At 42.9% G+C, this 15,302-nt stretch overlaps 1 protein-coding gene and 1 long non-coding RNA gene across 3 annotated transcripts; both read right to left on the reverse strand.

The window, feature by feature from the left end:
- Positions 1-1,488: 1,488 nt before the first annotated feature.
- Positions 1,489-4,544, reverse strand: LOC133903817 (uncharacterized). The gene is made up of 3 exons (XR_009907365.1): positions 4,395-4,544; positions 2,298-3,512; positions 1,489-2,045 (listed from the first exon to the last, which is right to left on the reverse strand). It is a non-coding gene; the product is annotated as an uncharacterized LOC133903817 (long non-coding RNA).
- Positions 4,545-5,946: 1,402 nt separating this feature from the next.
- On the reverse strand, positions 5,947-11,553 carry LOC133902932 (probable methyltransferase PMT14). Of its 2 annotated transcripts, none has more exons than XM_062344257.1 (4): positions 11,394-11,553; positions 6,758-7,058; positions 6,579-6,656; positions 5,947-6,493 (listed from the first exon to the last, which is right to left on the reverse strand). In XM_062344257.1, exons 1-4 carry the CDS (start codon positions 11,476-11,478, stop codon positions 6,265-6,267), a joined length of 693 nt encoding a protein of 230 aa, XP_062200241.1. In that variant the 5' UTR covers positions 11,479-11,553; the 3' UTR covers positions 5,947-6,264. The 2 variants fall into 2 exon arrangements, with proteins under 2 accessions (XP_062200241.1, XP_062200242.1); XM_062344258.1 differs by lacking the exon at positions 11,394-11,553 and adding an exon at positions 7,312-7,431.
- Between the last annotated feature and the right edge of the window lie 3,749 nt (positions 11,554-15,302).

Consider the following 15,302-nt stretch of genomic DNA (forward strand, 5'->3'; position numbering starts at 1 on the left):
GACCAGCTGCAATAAAAATCTACTGCAACCGTTTTTTTTTATCTTCCAGGCCAAATTAGCAGGCGCTTCGCTTCGTTCCAAGTCAGGGAGACCGATGCTATTGTCATCATTCCTATTGCTCCATCTTGAAGGCTTGACGAGCTGCAGTAAAAAATCTACTGCTATATTTTTCATTTTTCATTTGTTATTTTTGGATCTTATAGGCTAAATTGGCAGTCGCTTCGATTTGTTCCAAGTCAGGAAGACCGATGCTATTGTCATCATTCTTATTGCTCCATCTTGAAGGCTTGACGAGCTACAGTAAAAATCTACTGCTATATTTTTTTATTTATTTATAGATCTTTCAGGCCAAATTGGTAGGCGCTTTGCTTCGTTCCAAGTCAGGGAGATCGATGTTGTTGTCGTCATTCCTATTGCTCCATCTTGAAGGCTTGATGAGCTGCAGTAAAAATCTACTGCTATATTTTTGTTTTTATTTTCTTTAGCTCTTCCAGGCTAAATAGGCAGGAGCTTTGCTTCATTCCAAGTCAGGGAGATCTATGTTGTTGTCGTCATTCCTATCACTCCATCTTGAAGGCTTGACGAGCTGCAGTAAAAATCCACTGCTACATTTTTTTATTTTTTATTTTCTAGGTCAAATTGGCAGGCGCTTTGCTTTGTTCCAAGTCAGGGAGACCGATAATGTTGTCCTTATTACTATCGCTCCATCTTGGAGGCTTGACAAGCTGCAGTAAAATCTACTGCTGGATTTTTTATTTTTTTATTTTTGAATCTTTCAGGCTTAATTAGCACGCGCTTCGCTTCATTCCAAGTCAGGGAGACCGATGTTGTTGTCGTTGTTCCTATCGCTTTATCTTGGAGGCTGGATGAGCTACAGTAAAAATCTACTAGTACATTTTTTTATTTTTTTTTACCAGTGCCTCCTCAAATTGCACGACTTTATAGAAGTCTAAGAGGTGCATGACGGGAGAATCGAACCCCTGTTGGCTCGACTCCAATCTAGAGTCTTGCCACCACGCTTCGTGTGTGTCTACAATCTACTGCTATAATCCAAATATCATATAATACCTCGATTTTGACATTATACTAACTTTGGCTTGGCCACAAACCAAATACAATATTTTAAGTTAAAATTTGACACCACCCAACTTTGATCATGGAAAAAATTTGGTCATGCTTTATGGGTTCTACAACCAAACATGCACTTACCACCGGGCCATACTCTGGAGTCTAGACTAGCTCCAGTAAAATCCACTGGAATCATAAGCAAGAGATAAAGTTGAGCTTGCTTGTATCATATTACCCATTCATAGCCGTTGCGTTTTCGGTGTTCATATATTGTCACTTGTAGCAGCCACGTAGGGCTTGTTTGAAATGCGTGTACTATTCCACATGGATTTTTGCAAAAGATCCTGTTTGTTTCTTGCAGGAATCAAAAAAATATTCACATCCCGGAGAGGCCGGAATTTGAAAGAAACATCGATCATATACTACTTCATGGTACGATTCATTTGATTCATGAAATAAGAACCATGTTACAGGACCACGAAAATGTCTTGAACTTAACACTTATGGTATCTTGCCTCAATCGCCAGACTACACTTAACATCCCTGAATTTAGCTAGGCACAAACATAAACATATATGATACTATATGCGCAGCAGAAGACGCCAAGCCATTCAGCTAGCTAGGCTTTTATTCCCCATCTCATTAGCACCCATGTACTTACTATACATACGTAGGATGAGCTGCATGCATGCCTTATTCTACATCGAGAATATAATCGCAGAACCACACGCTCTGCACCACCACGTTATCCAGACTAGTCGGGTCTGGGTATGGGAATTCGTTGGACCAGCAAGACTAGCTAGCTCAGGGCGCTCCAGGAGGCGGGTTGCTACATCCGGGGACCCTTGCGCATACATGGATACTGCCAGGGACACTGCGACTGCCGTCGTCTGGCTGGCCACGAGGCACAGAAGGCGTCATGCCTGGTATCTTCGATCCAGATCCAGTTCCAATACTCGCCTGCCCCAGCGCTCTCCCTGCATGCATGCAGTTGCAGTGCACCACCAACAGTTAGTTAATTAAAACCAACTCATATATGTATCCCCATCCCCATAAGGCTAATTTGCTCATGCGTGTCATGCATGCAATGCAATCAAGTGCGAAGAAGATTGTCCATGTGCATTACTTAGATTTTAGCCTCTGGAAAAGTTTTTCGTAATGTTTTAATCATATCTCATAGTGGAAATGAATAGACCGCGGGGATTAGAGGGAGTATAAGAGATGCCTACCTGCCTCTGCAGGGACAGAGGGCATGGCAAAGACGACGAGGAAGGCCATCAGGAACACCATGCACAGGGGCAGCTGCTTCCCCATCTTTTCTCTTCCTAATCGATCCACTCACTCGACCTTCTTCTTCTCTCGATCGACCCTGCTCTGCGGGGTGAGACCCAGCCTTTATATAGAGGAGCCGAACCGGAACTGAGCCTTCTCCTCCACAGGCGTCATGTGTGGACCCCGAGTCAACAGCACGAGTCTTCGTTGATGTGAATTGCGACAACCTCTTGGATCTTCCAAGCCAAATTGATAGGCGCTCCTCTTCTTTCCAAGTGAGGGAGACCGGTGCTCGTCATCTTCCTATCGCTCCATCTCAAAGCTTGACGAGTTGCAGTAAAATTCTACTGCTATATTTTTTTATTTTTGGATCTTTCAAACCAAATTGGCAGACGCTTGGCTTTTCCAAGTCAGGGAGACCGATGCTGTTGTCGTCATTCATATCGCTCCATCTTGAAGGCTTGACGAGCTACAATAAAAATCTACTGCTATATTTTTTTATTTTTGATCTTTCAGGCCAAATTGGCAAGAGCCTCGCTTCGTTCCAAGTTAGAGATACCGATGTTTTTGTCGTCATTCCTATCGCTCTATCTTGAAGGTTTGACGAGCTGCAGTAAAAATCTACTAATACATTTTTTATTTTTTATATCGGTGCCTCCTCAAATTGCACGATTTTATAGAAGTCTAAGAGGTGCAGGACGAATCCGTCGGCTCGACTCGAATCTAGAGTCTTGCCACCACGCTCCGTTTGTGTCTGCAATCTACTGCTACATTCACCATAGAATATATCATGACCATGGTTTCAGGGTTAAACACAAGGGTTTCCGTCGTCTTCACTACCCAATTTCAGGGGGTTTTACCGTTTATCAGGTGGCTGCCAAACACATTCTCTCTTCTTGCTCGAATGCAAAACGGCAGCTGGTATCTATGGTGAACACGAGAGATTTTTCAGGCCAGAATCATTCTGCCATTCAGGACTCATAAATGGACTAATCACAGAAATCATGGCAAGTGAAAAACGTGTGGTAGAGAAGGCGCAAGTTTTACGAAATCTGAGAGGTACAGGAGGAGGACCCACAGGGGTACATATATACATCAGACTCTCACAGTCTTATTACTCAAAAAAATCATGTTACACAGCAAGGAAAACTTCTGCCTGCAAGCTACTGCATCTGCACAGCTAAGTGAATGTTAGTCGGAATTTAGTTCAAGACATCAGCACAGTCAAGGGGATTGAGTTTGATCTTGAAATTTTGCTCTGGTGTGAAACTTGTCATTGTCATCCCCAAGTAGGTAGCTGGTAATTTTGAGGAATCAACTAAATTTCAAGGAATTTCTGAACTTTCAGGAGGCATTTTCACATGATATGCACCGAAAACGGGAGACAGATGGAAGTGACAAAAAGATGTCTCATCAGCTCAAGCAGAAATAACATCCTTTCTTGTGGCATCTCAACAGCTCAAGCAGAAAGATAGTACGTGTGGAGAGGCGTGATCTAATTATCAACAGATGGTGTGTGCAGTACAACGACAAAGTCACTAAAGCCAAGTTTTGACATGATGTAGGTGCTTCACTTGTTTCCAGGTCATGATAGCGGCTGCCTGCCATACGTGGTTGTGTCTCTTAGAGTGTGTTTGGTTGAAGGTCCTAATGTGCTTAAGCCAAAATTTAATCTAGCTCATCTATTTTGGTTTCCATTTGGTTGGAGGGCAAAATTTGGTTCTACCCAGACAAATTTAGCGGTGGTCATCTACAGTAAACAATAACTAGTGAATGGATGCATTAAATGCATTGCTTTTTGGATTATCAAGTTTCTAATGACAATATTTATTAAATTGTACATCCAATTACAAATCGGTTTGAAACATTATACTCCTTGTAATTAATCTACAAATTAAGACCCATGTTAGATATGTTTTGATGCTAAAAAAAGATTGTCCATGTGCATTACTTAGATTTTAGCCTCTGGAAAAGTTTTTCGTAATGTTTTAATCATATCTCATAGTGGAAATGAATAGACCGCAGGGATTAGAGGGAGTATAAGAGATGCCTACCTGCCTCCGCAGGGACAGAGGGCATGGCAAAGACGATGAGGAAGGCCATCAGGAACACCATGCACAGGGGCAGCTGCTTCCCCATCTTTTCTCTTCCTAATCGATCCACTCACTCGACTTTCTTCTTCTCTCAATCGACTCTGCTCTACAGGGTGAGGCCCAGCCTTTATATAGAGGAGCCAAACCGGAACCGAGCCTTCTCCTCCACGGGTGTCATGTGTGGACCCCGAGTCAACAGCACGAGTCTTCGTTGCTGCGAATTGCGACAGCCTCTTGGATCTTCCAAGCCAAATTGACAGGCGCTCCTCTTCTTTCCAAGTGAGGGAGACCGGTGCTCGTCATCTTCCTATCGCTCCATCTTAAGGCTTGACGAGTTGCAGTAAAATTCTACGGCTATATTTTTTTATTTTTGGATCTTTCAAACTAAACTGGCAGACGCTTGGCTTTTCCAAGTCAGGGAGACCGATGCTGTTGTCGTCATTCATATCGCTCCATCTTGAAGGCTTGACGAGCTACAATAAAAATCTACTGCTATATTTTTTTATTTTTGATCTTTCAGGCCAAATTGGCAAGAGCTTTGCTTCGTTCCAAGTTAGAGATACCGATGTTTTTGTCATCATTCCTATCGCTCTATCTTGAAGGTTTGACGAGCTGCAGTAAAAATCTACTAATACATTTTTTATTTTTTATATCGGTGCCTCCTCAAATTGCACGATTTTAAAGAAGTCTAAGAGGTGCAGGACGAATCCGTCGGCTCGACTCGAATCTAGAGTCTTGCCACCACGCTCCGTTTGTGTCTGCAATCTACTGCTACATTCACCAAAGAATATATCATAACCATGGTTTCAGGGTTAAACACAAGGGTTTCCTTCGTCTTCACTAACTAATTTCAGGTGTTTTTACCGTTTATCTGGTGACTGCCAAACACATTCTCTCTTCTTGCTCGAATGCAAAACGGCAGCTGGTATCTATGGTGAACAACGAGAGATTTTTCAGGCCAGAATCATTCTGCCATTCAGGACTCATAAATTGACTAATCACAGAAATCACGGCAAGTGAAAAACGTGTGGTAGAGAAGGCGCAAGTTTTACGAAATCTGAGAGGTACAGGAGGAGGACCCACAGGGGTACATGTAGTACATCAGACTCTCACAGTCTTATTACTCAAAAAAATCGGTTACACAGCAAGGAAAACTTCTGCCTGCAAGCTACTGCATCTGCACAGCTAAGTGAATGTTAGTCGGAATTTAGTTCAAGACATCAGCACAGTCAAGGGGATTGAGTTTGATCTTGAAATTTTGCTCTGGTGTGAAACTTGTCATTGTCACCCCCAAGTAGGTAGCTGGTAATTTTGAGGAATCAACTAAATTTCATGGAATTTCTGAACTTCCAGGAGGCATTTTCACATGATATGCACCGAAAACGGGGGACAGATGGAAGTGACAAAAAGATGTCTCATCAGCTCAAGCAGAAATAACATCCTTTCTTGTGACATCTCAACAGCTCAAGCAGAAAGATAATTATCAACAGATGGTGTGTGCAGTACAACGACAAAGTCACTAAAGCCTCTCTCTATATATCTTTAGAATGAATATTCGCACAAACTAGCCAGTAGCCAGCCAAGTATTGTCCTTTACCTACAAAATGAATTGGCAAGTCACCAATGTTCCTTAATGCTTTGGCACTATATATGCACAACAAACATCTACGACATCCAAGCAGTGTTTGTATATGGGATCTGGATGTCGAATGGTGAGGTCTGTACTCAGTACCTATGAAGTATGAACAAAGTCTATTCACTGACGAAACAGCACCAGGGGTTCACATCACAGGGAAAGATGGTGTTATCAAGTATTGCCGTGGTTCTGTATCTATGAATTGTTCTCTTCTTCGCTGCCAACCCAATACTCTTTCACTGCAATCAAAATCTTTTCAGGGATTTGAGGGCCATCTTCGTGATCGAGTAACTTGGATTTCCACCGCATTCCCGCCACTGTGCTTCGAACCTTGTTCAGTACATCAACATTGTCCCGCAGTATGACTGCACCTTCGGGCCGTAAAATCCTATCCATCTCCAGAAGAATGTCTTCCACATCACACCTACCAATTTTGACAAACTCATATTAGTGGATGATATGAATTGCCTTTGTATTACCAAAGGGGAGAAAGAACAGAGATAGCTTACCTGTTCTGATATAAACTGAAGACACCATTGGCATGTATTAGGTCGTATGTCCTAGGGTATGTAGAGAAGGCTTCACACCTGCCAACAGGGCAACATCACGAAAAATACAGGATCCGTTTTCACACATCAGCATTTCATTTGACAGTGAATGCTACAACAGAGGGAGAGTCAAGACTCACCAATCGTGGTATATGCCAATCAGACCTCGCTCATAGATGATACCGAGAGTGTTCCTCTGTGATATAGTGGGCACAACGTTCATTACCCAGGACCTGGGAGAATCAAGCACTGCAGCAAAACTTCCAAGGCCTGCATTCATGTCCATAATATTCCTATACCTCGAAGAACCTATCAGCTTGTTCACCCTCTTGTAAGTATTGACATGCTTCTTCCACAACTTATTATCCTCCTCGTAGACTTCTTCTGTAACACCTGGGGCATGGCCCTCCAGAATTCTTGAAGGGATGGCAAATAGTCTCTCTGGAATATCATATAATACATCAATTTTGATATTATACTAACTTTGGCTTAGCCACAAACCAAAAACAATATTTTAAGTTAAATTTTGACACTACCCAACTTTGATCGTGGAAAAAATTCGGTCATGCTTTATGGGGTCTACAGCCAAACACGCCCTTACCACCGGGCCATACTCTAGAGTCTAGACTAGCTCCAGTAAAATCCACTGGAATCAAAGCAAGAGATAAAGTTGAGCTTGCCCGTATCATATTACCCATTCATAGCCATTGCGTTTTCGGTGTTCATATATTGTCACTTGTAGCCACGTAGGGCTTGTTTGAAATGCGTGTACTATTCTACATGGATTTTTGCAAAAGATCCAGTTTGTTTCCTGCAGGAATCAGAAAAATATTCACATCCCGAAGAGACCAGAATTTGAAAGAAGCATCGATCATATACTACTTCATGGTACCATTCATTTGATTCATGAAATAAGAACCATGTTACAGGACCACGAAAATGTCTTGAACTTAACACTTATCGTATCTTGCCTCGATCGCCAGACTACACTTAACATCCCTGGATTTAGCTAGGCACACACATAAACATATATGATGCTATATGCGCAGCAGAAGACGCCATGCCATTCAGCTAGCTAGGCTAGCTTTTATTCCCCATCTCATTAGCACCCATGTACTTACTATACGCACGTAGGATGAGCTGCATGCATGCCTTATTCTACACCGAGAATATAGTCTCAGATGCACACGCTCTGCACCACCACATTATCTAGACTAGCTAAGTATGGGTATGGGAATTCGTTGGACCAGCAAGACTAGCTAGCTCAGGGCGCTCCAGGAGGTGGGTTGCTACATTCGGGGATACTTGCGCATCCAGTGATACTGCCACGGGCACTGCGACTGCCGTCATCTGGCTAGCCACGAGGCACAGAAGGCGTCCTGCCTGGCATCGTCGGTCCAGTTCCAGTTCCAATACTCGCCTGCCCTAGCGCTCTCCCTGCATGCATGCAGTTGCAGTGCACCACCAATAGTTAGTTAATTAAAACCAGCTCATATATGTATCCCCATCCCCATAAGGCTAATTTGCTCATGCGTGTCATGCGTGCAATGCAATCAAGTGCGAAGAAGATTGTCCATGTGCATTACTTAGATTTTAGCCTCTGGAAAAGCTTTCCAGAAATCTAAGTAATGCATATGCAGGGTGAGGCCCAGCCTTTATATAGAGGAGCCGAACCGGAACTGAGCCTTCTCCTCCACAGGCGTCATGTGTGGACCGAGTCAACAGCACGAGTCTTCGTTGCTGTGAATTGCGACAGCCTCTTGGATCTTCCAAGCCAAATTGACAGGCGCTCCTCTTCTTTCCAAGTGAGGGAGACCGGTGCTCGTCATCTTCCTATCGCTCCATCTCAAGGCTTGACGAGTTGCAGTAAAATTCTACTGCTATATTTTTTTATTTTGGATCTTTCAAACCAAATTGGCAGACGCTTGGCTTTTCCAAGTTAGGGAGACCGATGTTGTTGTCGTCATTCATATCGCTCCATCTTGAAGGCTTGACGAGCTAAAATAAAAATCTACTGCTATATTTTTTTTATTTTTGATCTTTCAGGTCAAATTGGCAAGAGCCTCGCTTCGTTCCAAATTAGGGAGACCGATGTTTTTGTCGTCATTCCTATCGCTCCATCTTGAAGACTTGACGAGCTGCAGTAAAAATCTACTAACATATTTTTTATTTTTTATATCGGTGCCTCCTCAAATTACACGATTTTATACAAGTCTAAGAGGTGCAGGACGAACCCGTCGGCTCGACTCGAATCTAGAGTCTTGCCACCACGCTCCGTTTGTGTCTGCAATCTACTGCTACATTCACCATAGAATATATCATGACCATGGTTTCAGGGTTAAACACAAGGGTTTCCGTCGTCTTCACTAACTAATTTCAGGGGGTTTTACCGTTTATCAGGTGGCTGCCAAACACATTCTCTCTTCTTGCTCGAATGCAAAACGGCAGCTGGTATCTATGGTGAACATGAGAGATTTTTCAGGCCAGAATCATTCTGCCATTCAGGACTCATAAATGGACTAATCACAGAAATCATGGCAAGTGAAAAACGTGTGGTAGAGAAGGAGCAAGTTTTACGAAATCTGAGAGGTACAGGAGGAGGACCCACAGGGGTACATATATACATCAGACTCTCACAGTCTTATTACTCAAAAAAATCATGTTACACAGCAAGGAAAACTTCTGCCTGCAAGCTACTGCATCTGCACAGTTAAGTGAATGTTAGTCGGAATTTAGTTCAAGACATCAGCACAGTCAAGGGGATTGAGTTTGATCTTGAAATTTTGCTCTGGTGTGAAACTTGTCATTGTCACCCCCAAGTAGGTAGCTGGTAATTTTGAGGAATCAACTAAATTTCAAGGAATTTCTGAACTTTCAGGAGGCATTTTCACATGATATGCACCGAAAACGGGAGACAGATGGAAGTGACAAAAAGATGTCTCATCAGCTCAAGCGGAAATAACATCCTTTCTTGTGACATCTCAACAGCTCAAGCAGAAAGATAGTACGTGTGGAGAGGCGTGATCTAATTATCAACAGATGGTGTGTGCAGTACAACGACAAAGTCACTAAAGCCAAGTTTTGACATGATGTAGGTGCTTCACTTGTTTCCAGGTCATGATAGCGGCTGCCTGCCATACGTGGTTGTGTCTCTTAGAGTGTGTTTGGTTGAAGGTCCTAATGTGCTTAAGCCAAAATTTAATCTAGCTCATCTATTTTGGTTTCCATTTGGTTGGAGGGCAAAATTTGGTTCTACCCAGACAAATTTAGCAGTGGTCATCTACAGTAAACAATAACTAGTGAATGGATGCATTAAATGCATTGCTTTTGCTTTTTGGATTATCAAGTTTCTAATGACAATATTTATTAAATTGTACATCCAATTACAAATCGGTTTGAAACATTGTACTCCTTGTAATTAATCTACAAATTAAGACCCATGTTAGATATGTTTTGATGCTAAAAAAAGATGTGATATATAGGACCCATATATCATGCTCATGGCTTAGACAAAAATTTGGCATAGCTACAATCCAAATATCATATAATACCTCAATTTTGATATTATACTAACTTTGGCTTGGCCACAAACCAAATACAATATTTTAAGTTAAATTTTGACACTACCCAACTTTGATCGTGAAAAAAAATTGGTCATGCTTTATGGGGTCTACAGCCAAACACGCCCTTACCACCGGGCCATACTCTGGAGTCTAGACTAGGTCCAGTAAAATCCACTGGAATCAAAGCAAGAGATAAAGTTGAGCTTGCTCGTATCATATTACCCATTCATAGCCATTGCGTTTTCGGTGTTCATATATTGTCACTTGTAGCCACGTAGGGCTTGTTTGAACTGCGTGTACTATTCCACATGGATTTTTGCAAAAGATCCAGTTTGTTTCCTGCATTAATCAGAAAAATATTCACATCTCGGAGAGGCCGGAATTTGAAAGAAGCTTCGATCATATACTACTTCATGGTACCATTAATTTGATTCATGAAATAAGAACCATGTTACAGGACCACGAAAATGTCTTGAACTTAACACTTATCATATCTTGCCTCGATCGCCAGACTACACTTAACATCCCTGGATTTAGCTAGGCACATACATAAACATATATGATACTATATGCGCAGCAGAAGACGCCATGCCATTCAGCTAGCTAGGCTTTTATTCCCCATCTCATTAGCACCCATGTACTTACTATACGTACGTAGGATGAGCTGCATGCATGCCTTATTCTACACCGAGAATATAGTCTCAGAAGCACACGCTCTGCTCCACCACGTTATCCAGACTAGCCGAGTCTGGGTATGGGAATTCGTTGGACCAGCAAGACTAGCTAGCTCAGGGCGCTCCAGGAGGTCGGTTGCTACATTCGGAGACACTTGAGCATACAGGGCTACTGATAGGGACCCTGATACTGCCGTCGTCTGGCTGACCACGAGGCACAGAAGGCGTCACGCCTGGTATCTTCGATCCAGATTCAGTTCCAATACTCGCCTGCCCCAGCGCTCTCCCTGCATGCATGCAGTTGCAGTGCACCACCAACAGTTAGTTAATTAAAACCAGCTCATATATGTATCCCCATCCCCATAAGGCTAATTTGCTCATGCGTGTCATGCGTGCAATGCAATCAAGTGCGAAGAAGATTGTCCATGTGCATTACTTAGATTTTAGCCTATGGAAAAGCTTTTCGTAATGTTTTGATCATATCTCATAGTGGAAATGAATAGACCGTGTCGATTAGAGGGAGTATAAGAGATGCCTACCTGCCTCTGCAGGGACAGAGGGCATGGCAAAGACGATGAGGAAGGCCATCAGGAACACCATGCACAGGGGCAGCTGCTTCCCCATCTTTTCTCTTCCTAATCGATCCACTCACTCGACCTTCTTCTTCTCTCGATCGACTCTGCTCTGCGTGGTGAGGCCCAACCTTTATATAGAGGAGCCGAACCGGAACCGAACCTTCTCCTCCACAAGCGACATGTGTGGACCCCGAGTCAACAGCACGAGTCTTCGTTGCTGTGAATTGCGACAGCCTCTTGGATCTTCCAAGCCAAATTGACAAGCTTTCCTCTTCTTTCCAAGTGAGGGAGACCGGTGCTCGTCATCTTCCTATCGCTCCATCTTGAAGGCTTGACGAGCTGCAGTAAAATTCTACTGCTATATTTTTTTATTTTTGGATCTTTCAGATCAAATTGGTAGACGCTTCGCTTCATTCCAAGTCAGGGAGACCGATGCTGTTGTCGTCATTCATATCGCTCCATCTTGAAGGCTTGACGAGCTACAGTAAAAATCTACTGCTATCTTTTTTATTTTTTTTATTTTTGGATCTTCCAAGCCAAATTGGCAAGTGCTTCGCTTGGTTCTAAGTTAGGGAGACCGATGCTTTTATCGTCATTCCTATCGCTCCATCTTGAAGGCTTGACGAGCTGCAATAAAAATCTACTGCTACGGTTTTTTTTTATCTTCCAGGCCAAATTAGCAGGCGCTTCGCTTCGTTCCAAGTCAGGGAAACCGATGCTATTGTCATCATTCCTATTGCTCCATCTTGAAGGCTTGACGAGCTGCAGTAAAAATCTACTGCTATATTTTTCATTTTTCATTTTTTATTTTTGGATCTTATAGGCTAAATTGGCAGTCGCTTCGATTTGTTCCAAGTCAGGAAGACCGATGCTATTGTCATCATTCTTATTGCTCCATCTTGAAGGCTTGACGAGCTACAGTAAAAATCTACTGCTACATTTTTTTTTTAGATCTTTCAGGCCAAATTGGTAGGCGCTTTGCTTCGTTCCAAGTCAGGGAGATCGATGTTGTTGTCGTCATTCATGTTGCTCCATCTTGAAGGCTTGATGAGCTGCAGTAAAAATCTACTGCTATATTTTTTTTATTTTTGATCTTTCAGGTCAAATTGGCAAGAGCCTCGCTTCGTTCCAAATTAGGGAGACCGATGTTTTTGTCGTCATTCCTATCACTCATCTTGAAGGCTTGACGAGCTGCAGTAAAAATCTAGTGCTACATTTTTATTTTTGATTTTCTAGGTCAAATTGGAAGGCGCTTTGCTTTGTTACAAGTCAGGGAGACCGATAATGTTGTCGTTATTACTATCGCTCCATCTTGGAGGCTTGACAAGCTGCAGTAAAATCTACTGCTGCATTTTTTATTTTTATTTTTATTTTTGAATCTTTCAGGCTTAATTAGCACGCGCTTCGCTTCATTCCAAGTCAGGGAGACCAATGTTGTTGTCGTTGTTCCTATCGCTTTATCTTGGAGGTTGGATGAGCTACAGTAAAAAATCTACTAGTACATTTTTTTTATTTTTTTTACCAGTGCCTCCTCAAATTGCACGACTTTATAGAAGTCTAAGAGGTGCAGGACGGGAGAATCGAACCCTGTTGGCTCGACTCCAATCTAGAGTCTTGCCACCACGCTTCGTGTGTGTCTACAATCTACTGCTATAATCCAAATATCATATAATACCTCGATTTTGACATTATACTAACTTTGGCTTGGCCACAAACCAAATACAGTATTTTAAGTTAAAATTTGACACCACCCAACTTTGATCGTGGAAAAAATTTGGTCATGCTTTATGGTTTCTACAACCAAACACGCACTTACCACCCGGCCATACTCTGGAGTCTAGACTAGCTCCAGTAAAATCCACTGGAATCATAAGCAAGAGATAAAGTTGAGCTTGCTCGTATCATATTACCCATTCATAGCCATTGCGTTTTCATTGTTCATATATTGTCACTTGTAGCAGCCACGTAGGGCTTGTTTGAAATGCGTGTACTATTCCACATGGATTTTTGCAAAAGATCCAGTTTGTTTCCTGCAGGAATCAGAAAAATATTCACATCCCGGAGAGGCCGGAATTTGAAAGAAGCATCGATCATATACTACTTCATGGTACGATTCATTTGATTCATGAAATAAGAACCATGTTACAGGACCACGAAAATGTCTTGAACTTAACACTTACGGTATCTTGCCTCGATCGCCAGACTACACTTAACATCCCTGAATTTAGCTAGGCACATACATATACATATATGATACTATATGCGCAGCAGAAGACGCCATGCCATTCAGCTAGCTAGGCTTTTATTCCCCATCTCATTAGCACCCATGTACTTACTATACGTACGTAGGATGAGCTGCATGCATGCCTTATTCTACACCGAGAATATAATCTCAGAAGCGCACGCTCTGCACCACCACGTTATCCAGACTAGCCGAGTCTGGGTATGGGAATTCGTTGGACCAGCAAGACTAGCTAGCTCAGGGTGCTCCAGGAGGTCGGTTGCTACATCCGGGCCTTGGGCATACAGGGATAGTGCCACTACCACTGCCACTGCCGTCATCTGGCTGGCCACGAGGCACAGAAGGCGTCATGCCTGGTATCTTCGATCCAGATCCAGTTCCAATACTCGCCTGCCCCAGCGCTCTCCCTGCATGCATGCAGTTGCAGTGCACCACCAACAGTTAGTTAATTAAAACCAGCTCATATATGTATCCCCATCCCCATAAGGCTAATTTGCTCATGCGTGTCATGCGTGCAATGCAATCAAGTGCGAAGAAGATTGCCCATGTGCATTACTTATATTTTAGCCTCTGGAAAAGTTTTTCCTAATGTTTTAATCATATCTCATAGTGGAAATGAATAGACCGCGGGGATTAGAGGGAGTATAAGAGATGCCTACCTGCCTCTGCAGGGACAGAGGGCATGGCAAAGACGATGAGGAAGGCCATCAGGAACACCATGCACAGGGGCTGCTGCTTCCCCATCTTTTCTCTTCCTAATCGATCCACTCACTCGACCTTCTTCTTCTCTCGATCGACTCTGCTCTGCAGGGTGAGGCCCAGCCTTTATATAGAGGAGCCGAACCGGAACCGAGCCTTCTCCTCTACGGGCATCATGTGTGGACCCCGAGTCAACAGCACGAGTCTTCGTTGATGTGAATTGCGACAGCCTCTTGGATCTTCCAAGCCAAATTGACAGGCGCTCCTCTTCTTTCCAAGTGAGGGAGACCGGTGCTCGTCATCTTCCTATCGCTCCATCTTAAGGCTTGACGAGTTGCAGTAAAATTCTACTGCTATATTTTTTTATTTTTGGATCTTTCAAACTAAACTGGCAGACGCTTGGCTTTTCCAAGTCAGGGAGACCGATGCTGTTGTCGTCATTCATATCGCTCCATCTTGAAGGCTTGACGAGCTACAATAAAAATCTACTGCTATATTTTTTTATTTTCGATCTTTCAGGCCAAATTGGCAAGAGCTTCGCTTCGTTCCAAGTTAGAGATACCGATGTTTTTGTCCTCATTCCTATCGCTCCATCTTGAAGGCTTGATGAGCTACAGTAAAAATCTACTGATATATTTTTTATTTTTTATATCGGTGCCTCCTCAAATTGCATGATTTTATAGAAGTCTAAGAGGTGCAGGACAAACCCGTCGGCTCGACTCGAATCTAGAGCCTTGCCACCACGCTCCGTTTGTGTCTGCAATCTACTGCTACATTCACCATAGAATATATCATGACCATGGTTTCAGGGTTAAACACAAGGGTTTCCTTCGTCTTCACTAACTAATTTCAGGTGTTTTAACCGTTTATCTGGTGACTGCCAAACACATTCTCTCTTCTTGCTCGAATGCAAAACGGCAGCTGGTATCTAT

This window comes from Phragmites australis, chromosome 21 (assembly GCF_958298935.1).
Source record: "Phragmites australis chromosome 21, lpPhrAust1.1, whole genome shotgun sequence".
NCBI lineage: Eukaryota > Viridiplantae > Streptophyta > Magnoliopsida > Poales > Poaceae > Phragmites > Phragmites australis.